The sequence below is a fragment of the Xiphophorus hellerii genome, chromosome 21 (assembly GCF_003331165.1).
Source record: "Xiphophorus hellerii strain 12219 chromosome 21, Xiphophorus_hellerii-4.1, whole genome shotgun sequence".
NCBI classification, from domain to species: domain Eukaryota; kingdom Metazoa; phylum Chordata; class Actinopteri; order Cyprinodontiformes; family Poeciliidae; genus Xiphophorus; species Xiphophorus hellerii.
This window is the reverse complement of record NC_045692.1, coordinates 24,600,435-24,615,687: the sequence shown is the minus strand read 5'-3', so window position 1 is coordinate 24,615,687 and position 15,253 is coordinate 24,600,435. Positions and strand designations below refer to the sequence as shown.

General features: G+C 38.1%; 2 protein-coding genes across 15 annotated transcripts in view; both read right to left on the bottom strand.

The window, feature by feature from the left end:
* Nucleotides 1–15,253, bottom strand: part of LOC116712080 (NACHT, LRR and PYD domains-containing protein 3-like) — a 612,764-nt gene that overhangs the window by 371,106 nt on the left and 226,405 nt on the right. The window lies entirely within an intron of this gene.
* LOC116712094 (phospholipase D1-like) overlaps nt 1–15,253 on the bottom strand; it is a 38,535-nt gene that overhangs the window by 12,790 nt on the left and 10,492 nt on the right. The window contains exons 1-10 of one of the 2 annotated variants that reach the window (XM_032551931.1): nt 14,778–14,979; nt 5,965–6,126; nt 5,724–5,887; nt 4,789–4,931; nt 4,554–4,659; nt 4,415–4,480; nt 4,089–4,147; nt 3,108–3,200; nt 2,185–2,337; nt 1,134–1,283 (exon numbers count right to left, since the gene is read on the bottom strand). In XM_032551931.1, coding sequence (XP_032407822.1) covers nt 1,134–1,283; nt 2,185–2,337; nt 3,108–3,200; nt 4,089–4,147; nt 4,415–4,480; nt 4,554–4,659; nt 4,789–4,931; nt 5,724–5,887; nt 5,965–6,094 — 1,064 coding nt within the window. In that variant the 5' untranslated portion in view covers nt 6,095–6,126; nt 14,778–14,979. Of the gene's footprint in view, nt 1–1,133; nt 1,284–2,184; nt 2,338–3,107; nt 3,201–4,088; nt 4,148–4,414; nt 4,481–4,553; nt 4,660–4,788; nt 4,932–5,723; nt 5,888–5,964; nt 6,127–14,777; nt 14,980–15,253 lie in introns of those variants that run through there. The other variant, XM_032551930.1, reaches the window with a different exon arrangement.

Here is a 15,253-nt window from a genome sequence, read left to right as displayed (position 1 = left end):
AAAAATTTAAAAACAAGGAAATGTTTGAAAGGAGAAAAATTACTAGAAAAACTCGGAAATTTTGAGATTAATCTCAGAAATTTTCTGGAAAAAACAAAAACACAAAAAATGTTAAATTAGCATTTTAAACTGAGCAACATTTTCATTTCAAAAACCAATTTTTGCAGCTAAATTACTGAATAAATTGACATATGAGCTCAACAAAAAATGTATTTATTGTTTTAGCTTAAAGTTCTTCGTAATCTGTTGTTGCTGCTTGTGCGTCAGACTTACAGGTGTACCAGAAACAACTGAATTAAATGGTTCCGCTCAGAACCTTTGTTTAAAAAAAATAATTTAAAAAAGTGATTAATTAAATTAACATGTTCAACACATTAAAATCAACATAATTAATGAATCAAAGCTGAATGTGTTAAAGTTCTGGAGCCATTATTTTTATAAAGTTTATGTAAATATCTGGTATAAAACTCTGTTTTCAACTTGTTGGTCATGTGCAGGAACATTAAGCTTTAACTAACCAACCAACACACACACACACACACACACACACACACACACACACCCACACGCAGCCTGGTGTGTCTGACAGCCGGTATAGAGTTGCCCTCAGGTGGACAGGTGAGGAGCCGCTGAGTGTCACTTTCCCTCTCTTTGTGTCGGGTTACAACAGAAAGAATCTCCACTGACAAGATCCATCCTTTAAACCCAACATTAACTTTCATCTCTGCATGTTAAAAACAGAAAATAACCCCTCAGAAACATTTCTAAAGTTTTATTTGTACTTTTCTACGGACATGGACTCAGCTTTAGATCTAAAACTGGGACGATTTCCTTAAAAATGTAGAACCTGAAGAGGTGAAAACAGACTCTGCCAACTGGACCAGATCTCGTCTAGACTTCTCCTCCCCGACAAACTGCATCAGTTTACAGCAGGCCGACTCGCCTCCAGTTCATCCAGCAGATAAAAATAAATCCAGCCTGGATTTACTTCATTTCTGAGATCCACATAAACGGCAACGAACCAAAGTCCGAATCCATGCAGTCAGAATTTATTATGATCTTTTAAGTGATAATAAAAAATAAATCTGAATCATGCAGTTATTTTTACAGTGAAAGCTGGTTGTCACAGTTACCATTTGGCAGGGATGTTCTCCTCCTGTCTGGCGAAGGATCCGAAGCGGTGGTCCGTGAGGAAGGCGGCGCCGTACTTCCGGGAGAAGACTTCGATGGCCTGGCCCCACCAGCGGGCGTGTCTGTAGCTGGAGCACTTCAGCACCAACGACCTGAACAGAACCACACAGAACCGGTTCTGTTCAGAACCGCACAGAACGGGCCAACTCAGAACCGACAGGGGGACTGGTGGGAGTAACGGCATATGTACGATTCCTTTGTTTTAAATCACAGAGTTGATTTGTTTTTTGTTGCGTTTCAAATTAGACAAAAAAGAGAAAAACAGATTTATCTTTTTTTTGTTTAGTAGCCATGTTTCTGTCAGCAATTTTTTACTTTATGCATTTTGTAATATCGCATTAGGAAAGGTTAATGAAAACAGAAAAAAATTACAGAATTAAATGACCTTAAGTTGGTGTAAAAATGCTCCTTATATCAAAAAACACTTAAAAAATGTTACTTCCTAATTCAACACCTTAAAATCTGTCTCTTTAAGAAACTCTGCCTCTCTCTGAAGCTCCGCCTTCAGGAAGTCATCACAACATGGCTCCTCTATTAACCCTTCAGCAACGTTTTTAGCAGCTCCACAAGATGTTTGCTAATGGCTGCTGGCTAGTCTGAAGGAGCAGAGTGGAGGAGGAGACGCGCCCTGAAGGCGGGGCTAGGTCCACCCAGACGTTTTAAACAGATGAATGGTTGCCATGGAGATGAAAGCAAAACTCCTGGTATGTTTATGATGAGGGAATAACATTAAAACATAATAAAGCTTTAAAAAGTAAATTTTACATAATAGAAGGTGGAGAGAAATTTGTTGAATAGGTTTTGAGGTTAACTTCCTGTGCCTTACCAGAGGCACCAAACTCAGAGGATTCCCTCCATTTACCTGCGATGTTTGGTCCATGCTAGTTTGCAAATTCTGCTTCTTGTTTGTTACAGCAATGTGTGGAGTCAACGTCTGATGAAATGACATTTGTTTTGCTCAGCAGACGGTTTCAAAAGAAAAAGTTCAGGAACCTGGACAGGCTGTTGATCCGGAGGCCATGTTTGGTTTCTGTCTCTTTGGAGTCCAACTTGATGCTGAACTCTTTGTCGAACAGCATCACGAAGGAGATGGCACCGGAGTCTGGCTTCATGTACATGAGGAAAGAGTCTTTCACCACCAGCCAGCTGCACATACAGAAACATCAAGCAACACGTAACGTTAGGAATAAACTCCAGTTCTCTGATTCATGACAATATTACCAGCTAAAATCAGACCAAAACAAATAAAACTCATTATGCTCCATTTTATCACAGGGAAATGTGTATTTTTCCAAACCTCACTATTGTGTTGTAGCAGAAAATGTGTGAGCATTTGTGTGTGAATGAGTTGGGACTAAGATCACAGCCCTGAGGATCTCCACTGAGGTTCCACTCTGACTCTTTATGGTCTGTTTGTAAGGAGGTTTGTTTCTGGTGTTAGTTTAGCAGCTAGCTAACAGTTTTTGAGCTTGTTTACCACTTTATGAGGGATTATTGTCCTAAACAGAACAGAAAGAAAAAGCTCTAATATGCAAAGTCGACCTTTATGTAACAGCTTTTAATAATCTCCAGGCATCCAGGCAATAAAGAGTTTTTAACTCTTCAAAATGTATTTTAAATGTATTTTTGTCGAGTGGAAAGTTATTTTCCAACACCTTGCAGGATCCTAGCATGTCAGACTTTCTGTTTGGTGGTATTATTATACCAGGAACTGTTTATTACTGTTTGTCATCTGCAGCTCTGGTTACTTAATAAAATCAGTTTCCCGTCTCTGTGTGAACAAAACAAACAACAAGCTGAAAGGAGATGAAAGGAGATGGACTCATGCTGAGGCTTGTTAAATAATCTGCAGATATTTCAGTCAGTTCTGTTGACGGTTTGGTTCTGTTGACGGTTTGGTTCTGTGTGGTTCTGACCGTTTGGACCAGTGGTAGCAGATCTTACTGCGCCCGCAGCAGTTCAGGCCGGGGAATCGATGGCCGCCAGAACGTTTCTGCACCATTCCTTCCCTGGAGAATCAGAAAACAAAACTTCTTAAAAATAACTCAATACGTTTAGATTTTATTTTAATTCATTTAATCTTCACTTTTTATAGTGCAATTCTTTACCACCTGGCTCAGTCCAAGTAAATTCATCATTATTCATTTGTTTTTATGAAATGTGGGAAATAAGCAGCAAACTAAACTAAAAGTCCAGACATTTCTTCATAAAATCATAAATCTGAGTTTTCACAACAGGAAACATGGAGGAAAATTTATTCTCCAATTAAAAAATAAATAAATTTAAACAGTTTTTCTAAAGACAATAATAACAAAGAAACATAAATGAGTCATTTTACAAACTTTTCACTTCTATTGTTTATCCATCCATCCATCCATCCATCCATCCATCCATTTTCTGTTCACCCTTGTCCCTAATGGGGTCGGGAGGGTTGCTGGTGCCTCTCCAGCTACGTTCCAGGCGGGAGGCGGGGTACACCCTGGACAGGTCGCCAGTCTGTCGCAGGGCAACACAGAGACATACAGGACGAACAACCATGCACACACACACACACACCTAGGGAGAATTTTAGAGAAACCAATTGACCTGACAGTCATGTTTTTGGACTGTGGGAGGAAGCCGGAGTACCCGGAGAGAACCCACGCATGCACAGGGAGAACATGCAAACTCCATGCAGAAAGACCCCGGCCAGGAATCGAACCCAGGACCTTCTTGCTGCAAGGCAACAGTGCTACCAACTGCGCCACTGTGCAGCCACTTCTATTGTTTAGTTTTTTGAAATCAATAAAACAAAGTCTCAAAGTAATGTTGGGATTGTTTTAAATAAGATATTTTAGTTAGAAATATTAAATTACGACCTAATAACTGTAAACGTATTTTTAAAACAGCAAACTTACAATCCTTTGGGACCTAAATCATGAATGAAGGAAAGCTGGCTGACGTCTATGAACTCCATCTGAAAAAATAACAAGAAATAAATGAATTAAACCTTAAAGAAATGTTTTTATTTCAAGTTAAAGCAGCACAAACATATTTTAGGCTGAAACTGAAGAACATATTTAAAGTTTAATGAGATCTAAACAAGCAGAATAAACGTTATTTTAACTCAAAGTTTCTGCAGATCAGAGTTAAATATGAGTGTAAGAAAATATTTTCACAACAAATTTATCCTGAAGCTGCAAAACCTTTAATAAACACTGGTTTTATTAAGGTGTTGTCCCACCGTGGCGTGGCAGCTCCTGTACATCGGCATCTGCAGCAGGTTGTTCAGGTAATCCTCAAGTTGTTTCTGGAACAAAAACACGGATCAACAAAAGCTCAAAACACGAGCGACCGGATGAAACCAGAGCGGCGAGGAGAACCTTGCGGCTGGAAATGCTTCCGCTTTGGTTCTTCACTTCTTCTCTGGGGAGGACGGGGATCTGCGCCTTCTCCAACTTCATCGTCGCTCTTCTCCTGATCGAGTTACTGCAGAAACAGAGGAGTCACATCAGCCAGCAGGTTGCCGGTTGCCTGTTGCAGCAGGTTGCTGGTTGCCTGTTCCAGCAGGTTGCTGGTTGCCTGGCTGTGGTTGCAGCAGGTTGCTGGTTGCCTTACCCTCGTGCCGGCAGGTGGAGCCGCCTCAGCGCCTTGTAGGCCCTCAGGTCCCTGTGAAGCTCCACGAAGTGTTTCTCCTTCTTCTTCACCTCCCAGGTGAACTCGCCGTGTTTCAGCTCGATCTTATACATGGCCGGCGTCGACTGCAACAACACGAACCGGGTCAGTTCGCTCCGAGTTTCTCACGCCGCTTCGGAAACTTTAACCAAACTTTAGTTCACATTTCACCGTCAGTTTGCTCCGTAAAATGACGTCCAGAGTTAATGTAACGTTTTAACAGCCAGAACGTTTTTCTATGTTTGGTTATTTTAACTTTGGATCAGATTTTTTCAGGGTTTAATTGGCTCTTCATTCATTCTTGCTGCTGCCAGTTTCCCCTCAACCAAACTGTGGCACGGGGGCCATTTGCGGCCCTTGCAACAATTTTGTGCGGCTCCTGACTGCAGTTCAACAATACAGCTGCAAATCTGGGAACTTTTGATCTTTTTTAGGACGAGACGTTCAGGGACAAATTTAATTCTTTAATAGAAAGCGATTTGCACCAAGAATTTTTATTTTATTAGCCGTGTTTTCATTTTAATGTCACCCAGCAAAAAAGACTTATTTACATTCACATTTATTCTCTTAGACTTGGTAAATGGAGGTTTTTTGAATAAAGTTTTCCTTTTTTGTTTCTGGAAATAAACTAAAATATTTTATAGACCAATTAAACTGAAAAAAAAATCCAAAAAGTTTAAAAACTTTATGAAGACTAAAAAGCTGCACAACTAAATTATTTTGTGCTTCCAGTGAGAAAAACAAAATGGCTCCCGAGGATTTTCAGTTTCTGGTCCATGTTGTAAAAAGTTAGGACACCCGTGTCCTCAGCAGTTATTTATAGTACAAAGCCAAACCGCGTGGCTTGCTGCAGAACAAGTGAAAAGTGAAACGGGCACCTTGTTGACGCTCCTCTGGACGGAGTTGTTGAAGCGATCCCGATTCGACGTGTATCGCTCCACTTCCAAGATTTTGGCGGTGATGGGAGAAGACAGGAAGACCATGGCGTCGGACTCCTTGAAACCCACCAACCTATAAATCGCGGTGAAGGGCAACCGGTCCCCTGCAAGGAAAACAACCAGCGGTGACAAACCGACAGGAAACCAAGGGAGGAAATAAACGCGGCGCGAAGGCAGCTACCGGCTTCCGTGGCGGGGAACTCGCCGTCGCCAACGTCGAGATCTTTAGTGTCCAGCTGCTCCATGATGGAGGTCATGTCGCTGGCTACCAGGTGCAGAGTACTGGAGGTCGGCTCGGACTGCCGCAGCATGGCTAACACTCAGTCTGGAGCCCAGGGCTCACCTGGAGAGACAGGTAACGGCGGTGAGGGCTTTGTTTCAGTCAACCAGAGACCAAAACATAAAACTCACTATAGCGGAAGAACAACCACTGTGGATAATATTCCATCTAAAACACTTTGAACCGACTAATAGTTTCAAATAAGGCTGGAAATAAAGACTATTTAAGTTATTGATTAATCTGTCGATTATTCTGATGATTAATCAGATTTTAAAAATTGGTACATTTTACTTGTTTTTAATTTAAGCCTTTTTTATACAATATTACAAATACATCAAATAAACAAATAATTAAATTCCTTTCTAAATAAGAAAATAAACATGTTACTGACTAAAATACAACTGAATACTTAGTCATGTGTAATAAAACCTGCTAAAATAAATCCTTCTGCCATCAACAAGTGAAAAGCTTTTCTGCTGGACTGAACATCAATGCAGAGTAAAGCTGATCTGGGGATTATTTCTGGATTAACAGATTAATAACTAGACAGCAAAATGAGTTTAACAGGAGATTTTTAACAACTGGAAGCAGGTGAAACTAAAACTAAAGGAGCTCAGAGTAAAATCTCACTGCATCCAAATCAAACTAAAGAAATAAAAACATATTTAGATTTGGCATCTAAAAACCATTAATCTACAAACAAACCAAACTGTTCAATCAATCTGTCATTAAAAACCAAAACATCTAGTTTGTTTAAACTACTTTATTCATAAAGCACTTTAAAAACAACAATAATAATAATAATAATAATAATAATAATAATAATAATAGCTGCTGCCCAGATAAAATCAACAAACATTCAAAATATGAAAAAACAAAACAAAAATCAAAACTGGACTAAAATTAAACTTTAACAACAAAACCTCCAGATGTGAAGCAGAGGATGAATGGAAAGCTGCTGCTGTTCAGCAGAGAATCATTTTAAGATTTTCAACATGAAAAATCTGATTAAAAAGATAAAAATGTGGTTTTAAACATTGTCTGACATGTTTAATTTATCTGCTAATATTTAATATGTGCTCAGCTGCTGTTGTTGTTTTCTCTCCATTTCTCTGTGTTTCTGGGTCAGTTTTGGTGAAAATCCCTCGACTGGATCTTTTTGTTCACGACTGAGCTCCGGCGCCGATGACCCGGTTTCTTCTTCTTCCTTAAAACTCCCACGTGTTTTTACAGGAATATGTTCAGACATGAATCCGTGTCTCGCTGCTAATCCAGGATGTCTGGATTATCGTCGCATCGTTCAGAGAAAGACGGCAGCAGAGAGAAACGGCTGAAAACCAGAACATCTTCACCAGTAAACCCAGTAAAATCATTTACTGGGATTTATCAGCTGCCTGTTGCTTTCAGCTGTCTGTCACCTTTAAAGCTCAAATATTAGCGAAAACATTTGGATTTGAATTTAGACTAAAATCATGTCATTTCTCTGCCGTTATACAAACATTTTTTATGTAAGAAACCAACCTGGTTCACTGCAAAAACACAAAATCTTACAAAGTTTGTTTCTGGTTTCTAGTGCAAATATCCAAGGACCGATTAAATAAAAACTCTAAATAACTTTTCAGCAACTTTCTGTTAATAACTCCTTAATATTGATGAGAAAATACTGATTGGTAGATTATTTCACTTATAACAAGACATTTTTCACTTGTTTTAATCGAAAATCTGCCAATGAAATAAGTTTTTTTTTCATCAATATTCAGGAATTACCGACTTAAAAAGAGATTCTTTGCAGAAAAGTTATTTATAAGTTAGTTTTGTCTTATTTCAAGCGTATTAATAAATCTGTACAAGAAACTAAAATACTTGGTAAGACTTTGTTCTTGTGCATTGAAAAGGAAAATGACCTTCCTCTTAAATCAGAAACCAAAATCTTTTGGTTCAGTTTAAACAGCCTCACTGATCCACTGTAAAAAAACCAACTAATTACGACATTTTTAAAGTTTGTTCACCTGATTAGTCATTAAAAACATGCAGCGCCTTCATCCTCCTGCCACTTCCTGTCGTCCTCTTCATCGTTTTCGCCAGTAGTAACGTCTGGTTAGTGCTCACATGAAAAAAGGCCACCATGTTTTTTCCCTTTACCAACTGCAGTGAGTTGGTTTAAAGACAGACAGAAGTTTTAAAATGTACTCGGCTTGTTTTTTATTCTGGTGGAGAAATTCGATGAAAACCTCCACAGGTTTCAGGAGCAGCAGAGCGAAAACAAACCGCTGCGTTACCAACCAGGAGCCAAAATCCTCAAGCTCTATTTGTTTACGATCTAAATGATATTCAAAAGGTTTCACTGGTTCCTGTCGGGGATATTTATAGTTCCACAGAAAGTGAAATGGTGGTTTTGCTGCGGTCCGTCTGCTTTCACTTCTGACAAACACAGAACCGCAGAAACCAGAGCGAGAAGGCGGCGCAGCGTTTATCAGCAGAGTTTCAGATCCTCAGTCGTGTTGAAATATTCCACTTAAAATAAAACCAACTCACAACACAAAGGAATGTCATTTCTTAGTATTGATGAAAGAATTATATTTAAAAGTGAAATAATCTGCCAAGAGATTCCAACTTATGATATGACAAAATGTCTCATTCCACTGATTTCTCTTTATAAATAAACTTTTACATCAATATTTAGGAATTATTGACTCAAAACAAGTTCCTATATCCTGCTGCAAGTTACTTGTAAGTTAGTTTCGTTTAATTTTACATTTACTAAGATATTTGAAACTAAACAAAAATACTTCCATCAGTTAGGTCAGATAAAGTTCCACCAAAACAGAATAAAGGTCAGGAGGAAGTAAAGGTTGATTTAGAAACAATAAAAACATCAACAAAACAAAGTAAAATATATTTAGTCAGAAGTTTCAGAGTCTGTCACAATAAATGACGCTGGAGCATAAAATGAGCCAGAAGTTATCAAAATATTGTTGCTTTAAGTAACATAATGATAATAAAGCAAGAACATATTCTCAAATAAACTTTAAATTCTAATGAATATTTAACTGGAACTGGAAGAGATTTTAAATATTCAGAATAAATGAACAAAACAAATAAAATGAATTATGAAGTCTGTAAACAACGTAACGCAGAATGAAGACTTTTATCATCCAGTTTGTGGAAGAAAGAGAAAAATGACAAATCATGAAAATAAAAATTATTGAGCTTGTTTTAGTTTATTATGCAATTAATTGATTTATTGTTTATTGCAACAGGCCTGGTCAGAAGCTTACAGATTTTATTAACTGTAATTTAAATAAAATTTGATTAAATTGACTGAATGAAAACAAAAAAATAAATTTTTGGAAGAAATCGTAAAAGGGAAAAAGAATCGGCACAAATTAACAGATTAACCATTTATGGAATTTTATTTTATTACGTTTAGATCTGATTTCATGAACCTCAGCAGAAAAGGCTGATAAAGCGTTGAAACGCCGCGGCGAAGCCCCTCCTGGACTTTCTGGTCCCATTTTATGAGTTAATCATGCCTGGAAAGACGCTGCAGCTCATCAGACGCGTCGCCTAATGGACGCCGTCAGCGTGAAAATGTTCTGGGATCCTGGAATCACAGGGTTCTGTTTAAAAACGAATCGGGTCCAACGCAGCAGCTCTCAACTGGTCTGGTTCCAAACATTTTTCTTGGATCTGATTAGCGGCTAAATCTGGCTGCTAATCTAGAGGAGATGGAGCTGATGATTCTGTACACACTAAGAAAAGAAGGTGTGTTTGGTGGATTATTTTTTTTTAACAGTGGTAATAAATATTATACAATAAATATTATATCTGTTTACTTTCCTTTAAATTGTGCCACATTTGCTACAGAGTTAGCAGGTTGTGCAGCAGAGTTGACTGTTGGAATAAAATCCTTTCTGCTAACGCGTTACGACCGATTCTGCTTCATAATTCAACATTTAGAAATTTTTCTGTTAACTCAGAAAATTATGTTAATTTTTCTGTTAACCCAGAAAATTATGTTAATTTTTCTGTTAACTCAATTTCAACTACAAATTGAGTTAAATTGTCCTATTTGTGATTATTTTTGTAAATATATCAGCTTTTTTGTAAATACAGCATGGAAGCTAAAATGCTAACAGTTAGCACGCTATTGGCTGGTGTCTGCAAAGCAACCAATCCAGGCGCTGAACCCCAAGATGCTAGCTTGTCCGTTAGCGCCAAGACGGTTTCCACCGTGCGTATTAATGCGTATTAGAATATATTTGGTGCTTAAAGTGTTAAAATAGGCATTTATCTGCACTTTTAGAAGGAAATATAAAGTATTTGAGCTTTAGCAGTTCTTCTTTTATGGTTATATTTTAGCGCCACTTCTGGTGGAGAAAATAAGTTTACAATAGACAGAAGAAGAAAGTTAAAAAACATCCAGATATATGACCCACGATCTCATCATTATCAGAACAATATCAAGGTATTGCCTAACAATTGACTTTTCCAAAGGACATAAGCAATGAATGCTAAGCTAACGATTAGAAATGTTCTTATGAGCCACCTGAAGAAGGAGCAAGCCCACAGCATCACTCTGCCTCCACCAAAAGCTGATTCCTGCAGTTTTCTGCATGTCAGAGGCAGAATGCTCTAACATCACCTCAGCAAACTGATAACTGTCATGCAAATGGATCCGGTGCTTTGTGGCCGGCGGGAAGCCACAACCTGGTACTGGACGGGTTCAGAGAGAGTTGGGTGTTTGTGGTATGCAAAGCAAACATCCTGAGCGGCTCGATTCTCTGCTGGAAACAGTCAGTCATTGTTAACCCAGAGGAAAACGTGAGTCTGGTTGAACCGGCGGAGCAGAAAGTTACAACACCAAAGTTCAACCGCAAGTCAAGAAGGTCTGAGCCGCCCCTGAACGCCTCATTTACCTCCACATTTTTAATCAAATCAACCTCAAAACATAAAAAAAATCATCTAAACTAACAATTATGTTTCTACTTTATCCTTATTCAGTTGCAACATGAGGTCCAGGAGAAACTCTGGCTTTTCAGCTCCAGGCAACAAGAAACGGGTCAGACGAGTGAAACGCATGTTCAGGCCTGAAATAGAAGATCTTTGTTTTTACATTGTGACTAAAGGCAAACAGAGGAGCTCTGAGATTTCCCAGAAAACACATTTAAACCAGAGCTGCTGAACTGGGCAGACTGGGAGTGGCTCAGCTCCCAGTGTCAGCGTACAGAAATACAAATCAAAACTATATAAAAATCATAAAATTATTTGGGTTTTTTTTGTTGATAGTTTGAAATGAAATCAACAAATTCAGATTTTGGTAATAAAAAAAATCTGTAAATGTAAACATGAAAACAGTCAGATTTGCTATTTTTAAGAAAAATCTACTTTCCATTTTTCAAATAAATTTAAAAATAAATATTGAATACTTTTTTATTTTCATGATCTCCAGAATGGACATAATTTTGCCAATTTAAAAGATACGACCAAGACTTTATTTTAGAAAATGTTACTGTAAATTTTATTTTTCTTTCTTTTTTTTAACTGAATGTTTTAAGCTCCTGCTTTATCTTTTTAATTTTCATTACTTTGTCATTAAATTTTGCTTTGTTGCATCATCCAGGTTTTCAAATTTTGCAGCGATCCCAGTTCCTTAAAGTCTGAGCAACTTTAGATTTTTCACCACAGAAGTTGCTTCATTTTTACGATAATTTCACCAAAATCTAAATAAACATTCAATCACTTTTCAGAAAATAAGATCCTATCATATTTATTTTTCACGTCTATCCAGGTTTATATTTTTCTCTCCAGTCTTGAATTTGTGTCTTGCCGTCCTGCAGTTTGTCTGCTGAATAAAACTGTACTCAGTCCAACTAATACTCATATAAAGTATGCATGACCGTCCTGGGATCTTATTCTTGGATAAATATATAATGTGTTTTACTGCAGTTTCATTAGAATCAGATTTCATACGGCTGACAGACCCATTAAGATGAAAAGAGAAGCGAAAACAAGGACAACAAAGCATTTCAGATTACATAAAAGATGTTAAATGACCAGATTCATTCAAAATACAAAGTGGAATAATGTAAAATAATAATATAAAAACTTATCAAACTGGAAAACTATTAATTATTCTGATTATTCTTATTCAAATCTATTTTTTACAAATTTTTAGGAGAAATTTCCAGATTTTATTTCACAGATTTGAATGTGACATCATGTGACCTCACTGTCACATGACCTTTGTGTGTTGGGAACGGCTGCAGTGTAACACAGGCTGTAGAAAGTATCCAACCAGAACCAGAACCAGGTGAACTTTCACCACAACACGCTGCGCTCATTAACAACTTGGACTTCAAGTCCAGACCTGGCGGGGCTAACTGGTTCAACTGGAACCACTGGTAATCTTCCTCCTCCATCATTCATGGCAGCATCACATTGCTGCAGCTTCACCTGTTCAGACGGGATGTGTGAAATCAAATCACGGCACCAAGCAACAGAAGACACCTTCCTGAGTCAGGATTACATCTCAACCCGACCGAACATTTAGAAACATCTGTCGAGAAACCAAACAAACTGAAAACCTAATAAACTGAAAACCTAATAAACTGAAAACCTGACAAAAACTGAAAACCTAATAAACTGAAAACCTGCCTCTAAAGGTTCATTTGGTTGGTTTCGGAGCAGATGAACATTTTTCCCCAAACGATGAAAATTTATTTGTATCCAGTTTACGGCTAAAACAATAAATTAATAAGAATATCTTGCGATAGACACGTCATCAATAGATAGTCTGATAGAATATTTAATATTCAACTAAACTCTGGTCCACAGCCGCACGGCATTCTGGGAGATGTAGGCTGAGGAAAGATGTTAGCCGCTTGACCTCTCACAGCTAGCTAAGCTAAGCTAGATTGGTGGAATCTACTAACGCTCTCACTCTCTAGTTACCTAGCAACTCTCATTCTTTGGTTACCTAGCAACAACCTGTTGAGTAACTTGCGCAGCAGCAGTTTATTGCTTTTTATCGATTCTTTCACTGACAAAACAGTTGATTATATATATATATATATATATATATATAGTAAAACTCGACGGTTTTGGTGAGATTTCAAACATTCAATGGAATTTATCATGACAACGATAAATCAAAATTCTTTAGAATTCATCACAATAAATGATAAACAATATGATGGGACATGATGTAACTACCGTGCTCTGCCTCTAAGTCAGGGCCAAAGAAAGGAATAAGTTTTCAGTTTTTACAGTGTATGGAAATATCTGGTCCCTCTCTTTACTCAAACGTCTCTAAATGCGTCTGCAGGTTGAATTCCTGAACTCTGCAGAGCAAATATTCCCTTTGGCTCCAAACATCCGTCCCACCTAAACCTTCTGCTCCAAGATAATCTTCATCTGAGCAACAATCCAGATTAAAGCAGAAACACTTCGACTCTCCAGCCAGCAGCGACTGACGGCGATCGGTGCGGTTACGTCCGGGCCACTGAGCACTCTCTGTAATTGGGTACATAGTGGACTATTACCCCCCTCACACACACCGTCACTCACCAGGCTAACCAAACACACACACCGCTAATATGCCGAAGCTAACACTGAGATGAAACCAAGAGGAAACAGAGACAGGAAAGATGGAAGGAAAACCTGAGCAGATTGAGCTGCAGCTGTGGCTGATGAAACATCATTACTGCCGCTGACATTTCACCAGAACTCCAGCTGATTCATTTCTATCAGAACCGAAGAATTAAAGTTTAATCACTTCCATAAAAACCCAGAGATGAGAAACCTGCAGACCGAGTCCTCAGTTCTGTTCCTGCGATCCGTAAAATCAGTTTTATCTCCAGAATATCAAAGTTAAAGTCTTTTAAACTCTTTCTCAGTTCATTAAACCAAAACTAAACCAAAAGCAAAAAAGGTATTTGGTAAAAAATCTACTAAATACAGAATACCTGACCAAATTATCAATCATTTAATATTTAAAAAATACTTATGAAGAACAGCATAAAGTTAAGAGAAAATTTATGAGGACCAAAATGAAAATTATTCATATTATTAATATAATAAAATCAGTTTCTTTCTAATTTTTAAAACTTTAACAGAAACTGCAGGTGTGAGTCTGTCTGCTGGATTTTTGGTTCAAACATGTTTGTTTTTCATTCAGTGGGAAGAAAATCCAGAAGTTTTACTTGAATCAGAGTAAAAATACTTCATAATAGAAGTACTCCAGTAAAAGTAAAAAATACAGTGTAGTAAAATAACATTTTTTCAATAAGTTATTCAAATATCTGATTATATATTTAATATTGTGCAGCTGTATTTGGTTGTTTGGTTTGCATGTTGACGTTCATCCAACCAACTGCTGATCATTTGCATGGATGGACGAACCTGGATCATTTATTTCATATGTTAGAAATTTACCTGGCTCACATTTTACTTATCCACATACAACATGTAACTGAATGGCATCATGTTTTTAATTCCTTTTAGTGAAACTGAAAACACTTTGAGTGAATCAGGATGTTTGCACAGGAATAAAAACGTTTCAGAAACAAAGACGCTGCTTTGTGTTTAAAGGAGGTTTTTTCTGAATAATCTCGTCTCAGCAGAGATTAATCCTCAAACGGCCCGTTTTAGGAAACTTTATGAAAAACAAACTGGGAGAAAACAGAACCGTCAGACCCAAACACAACACTGACCTGAACCCGCACTCCCTGAGGGACGCCGAGCATCTTCACAGGAATAAAACGTCCTCTGGTCACCTGCTCAGGTCTGCAGCTTCACCTTTAACCTCCACACACACCGCGACACACACCACTACACACACCTCCACACACACACCTCCACACACACAGCGACACGGTCCCTCCAGCTGCCGCTCAGACAGGCTGGGAGTCGCCGCTGAATCTGCAGCAGGGATTCTCACACCGGACAGCAAGACTCCGGGGGGCGGGGCTTACTGACCAGAGCGGCTATGATTGGCTGGAGGAAGCAGACATCAGCCAATGAGAAGGGAGGGAGGAGCTTTCCGCCTTAAAGCTGCAGAAGCATTCAGAGAATCTGATTTTAAATCCGTTTAAATATTTACACAAAGGAGATTTTAAAAAGAGTCGCAATAAGCAACCAATTAAACCCACGATAAATTAATAATTCTGATTATTAATATTTTTTAAAG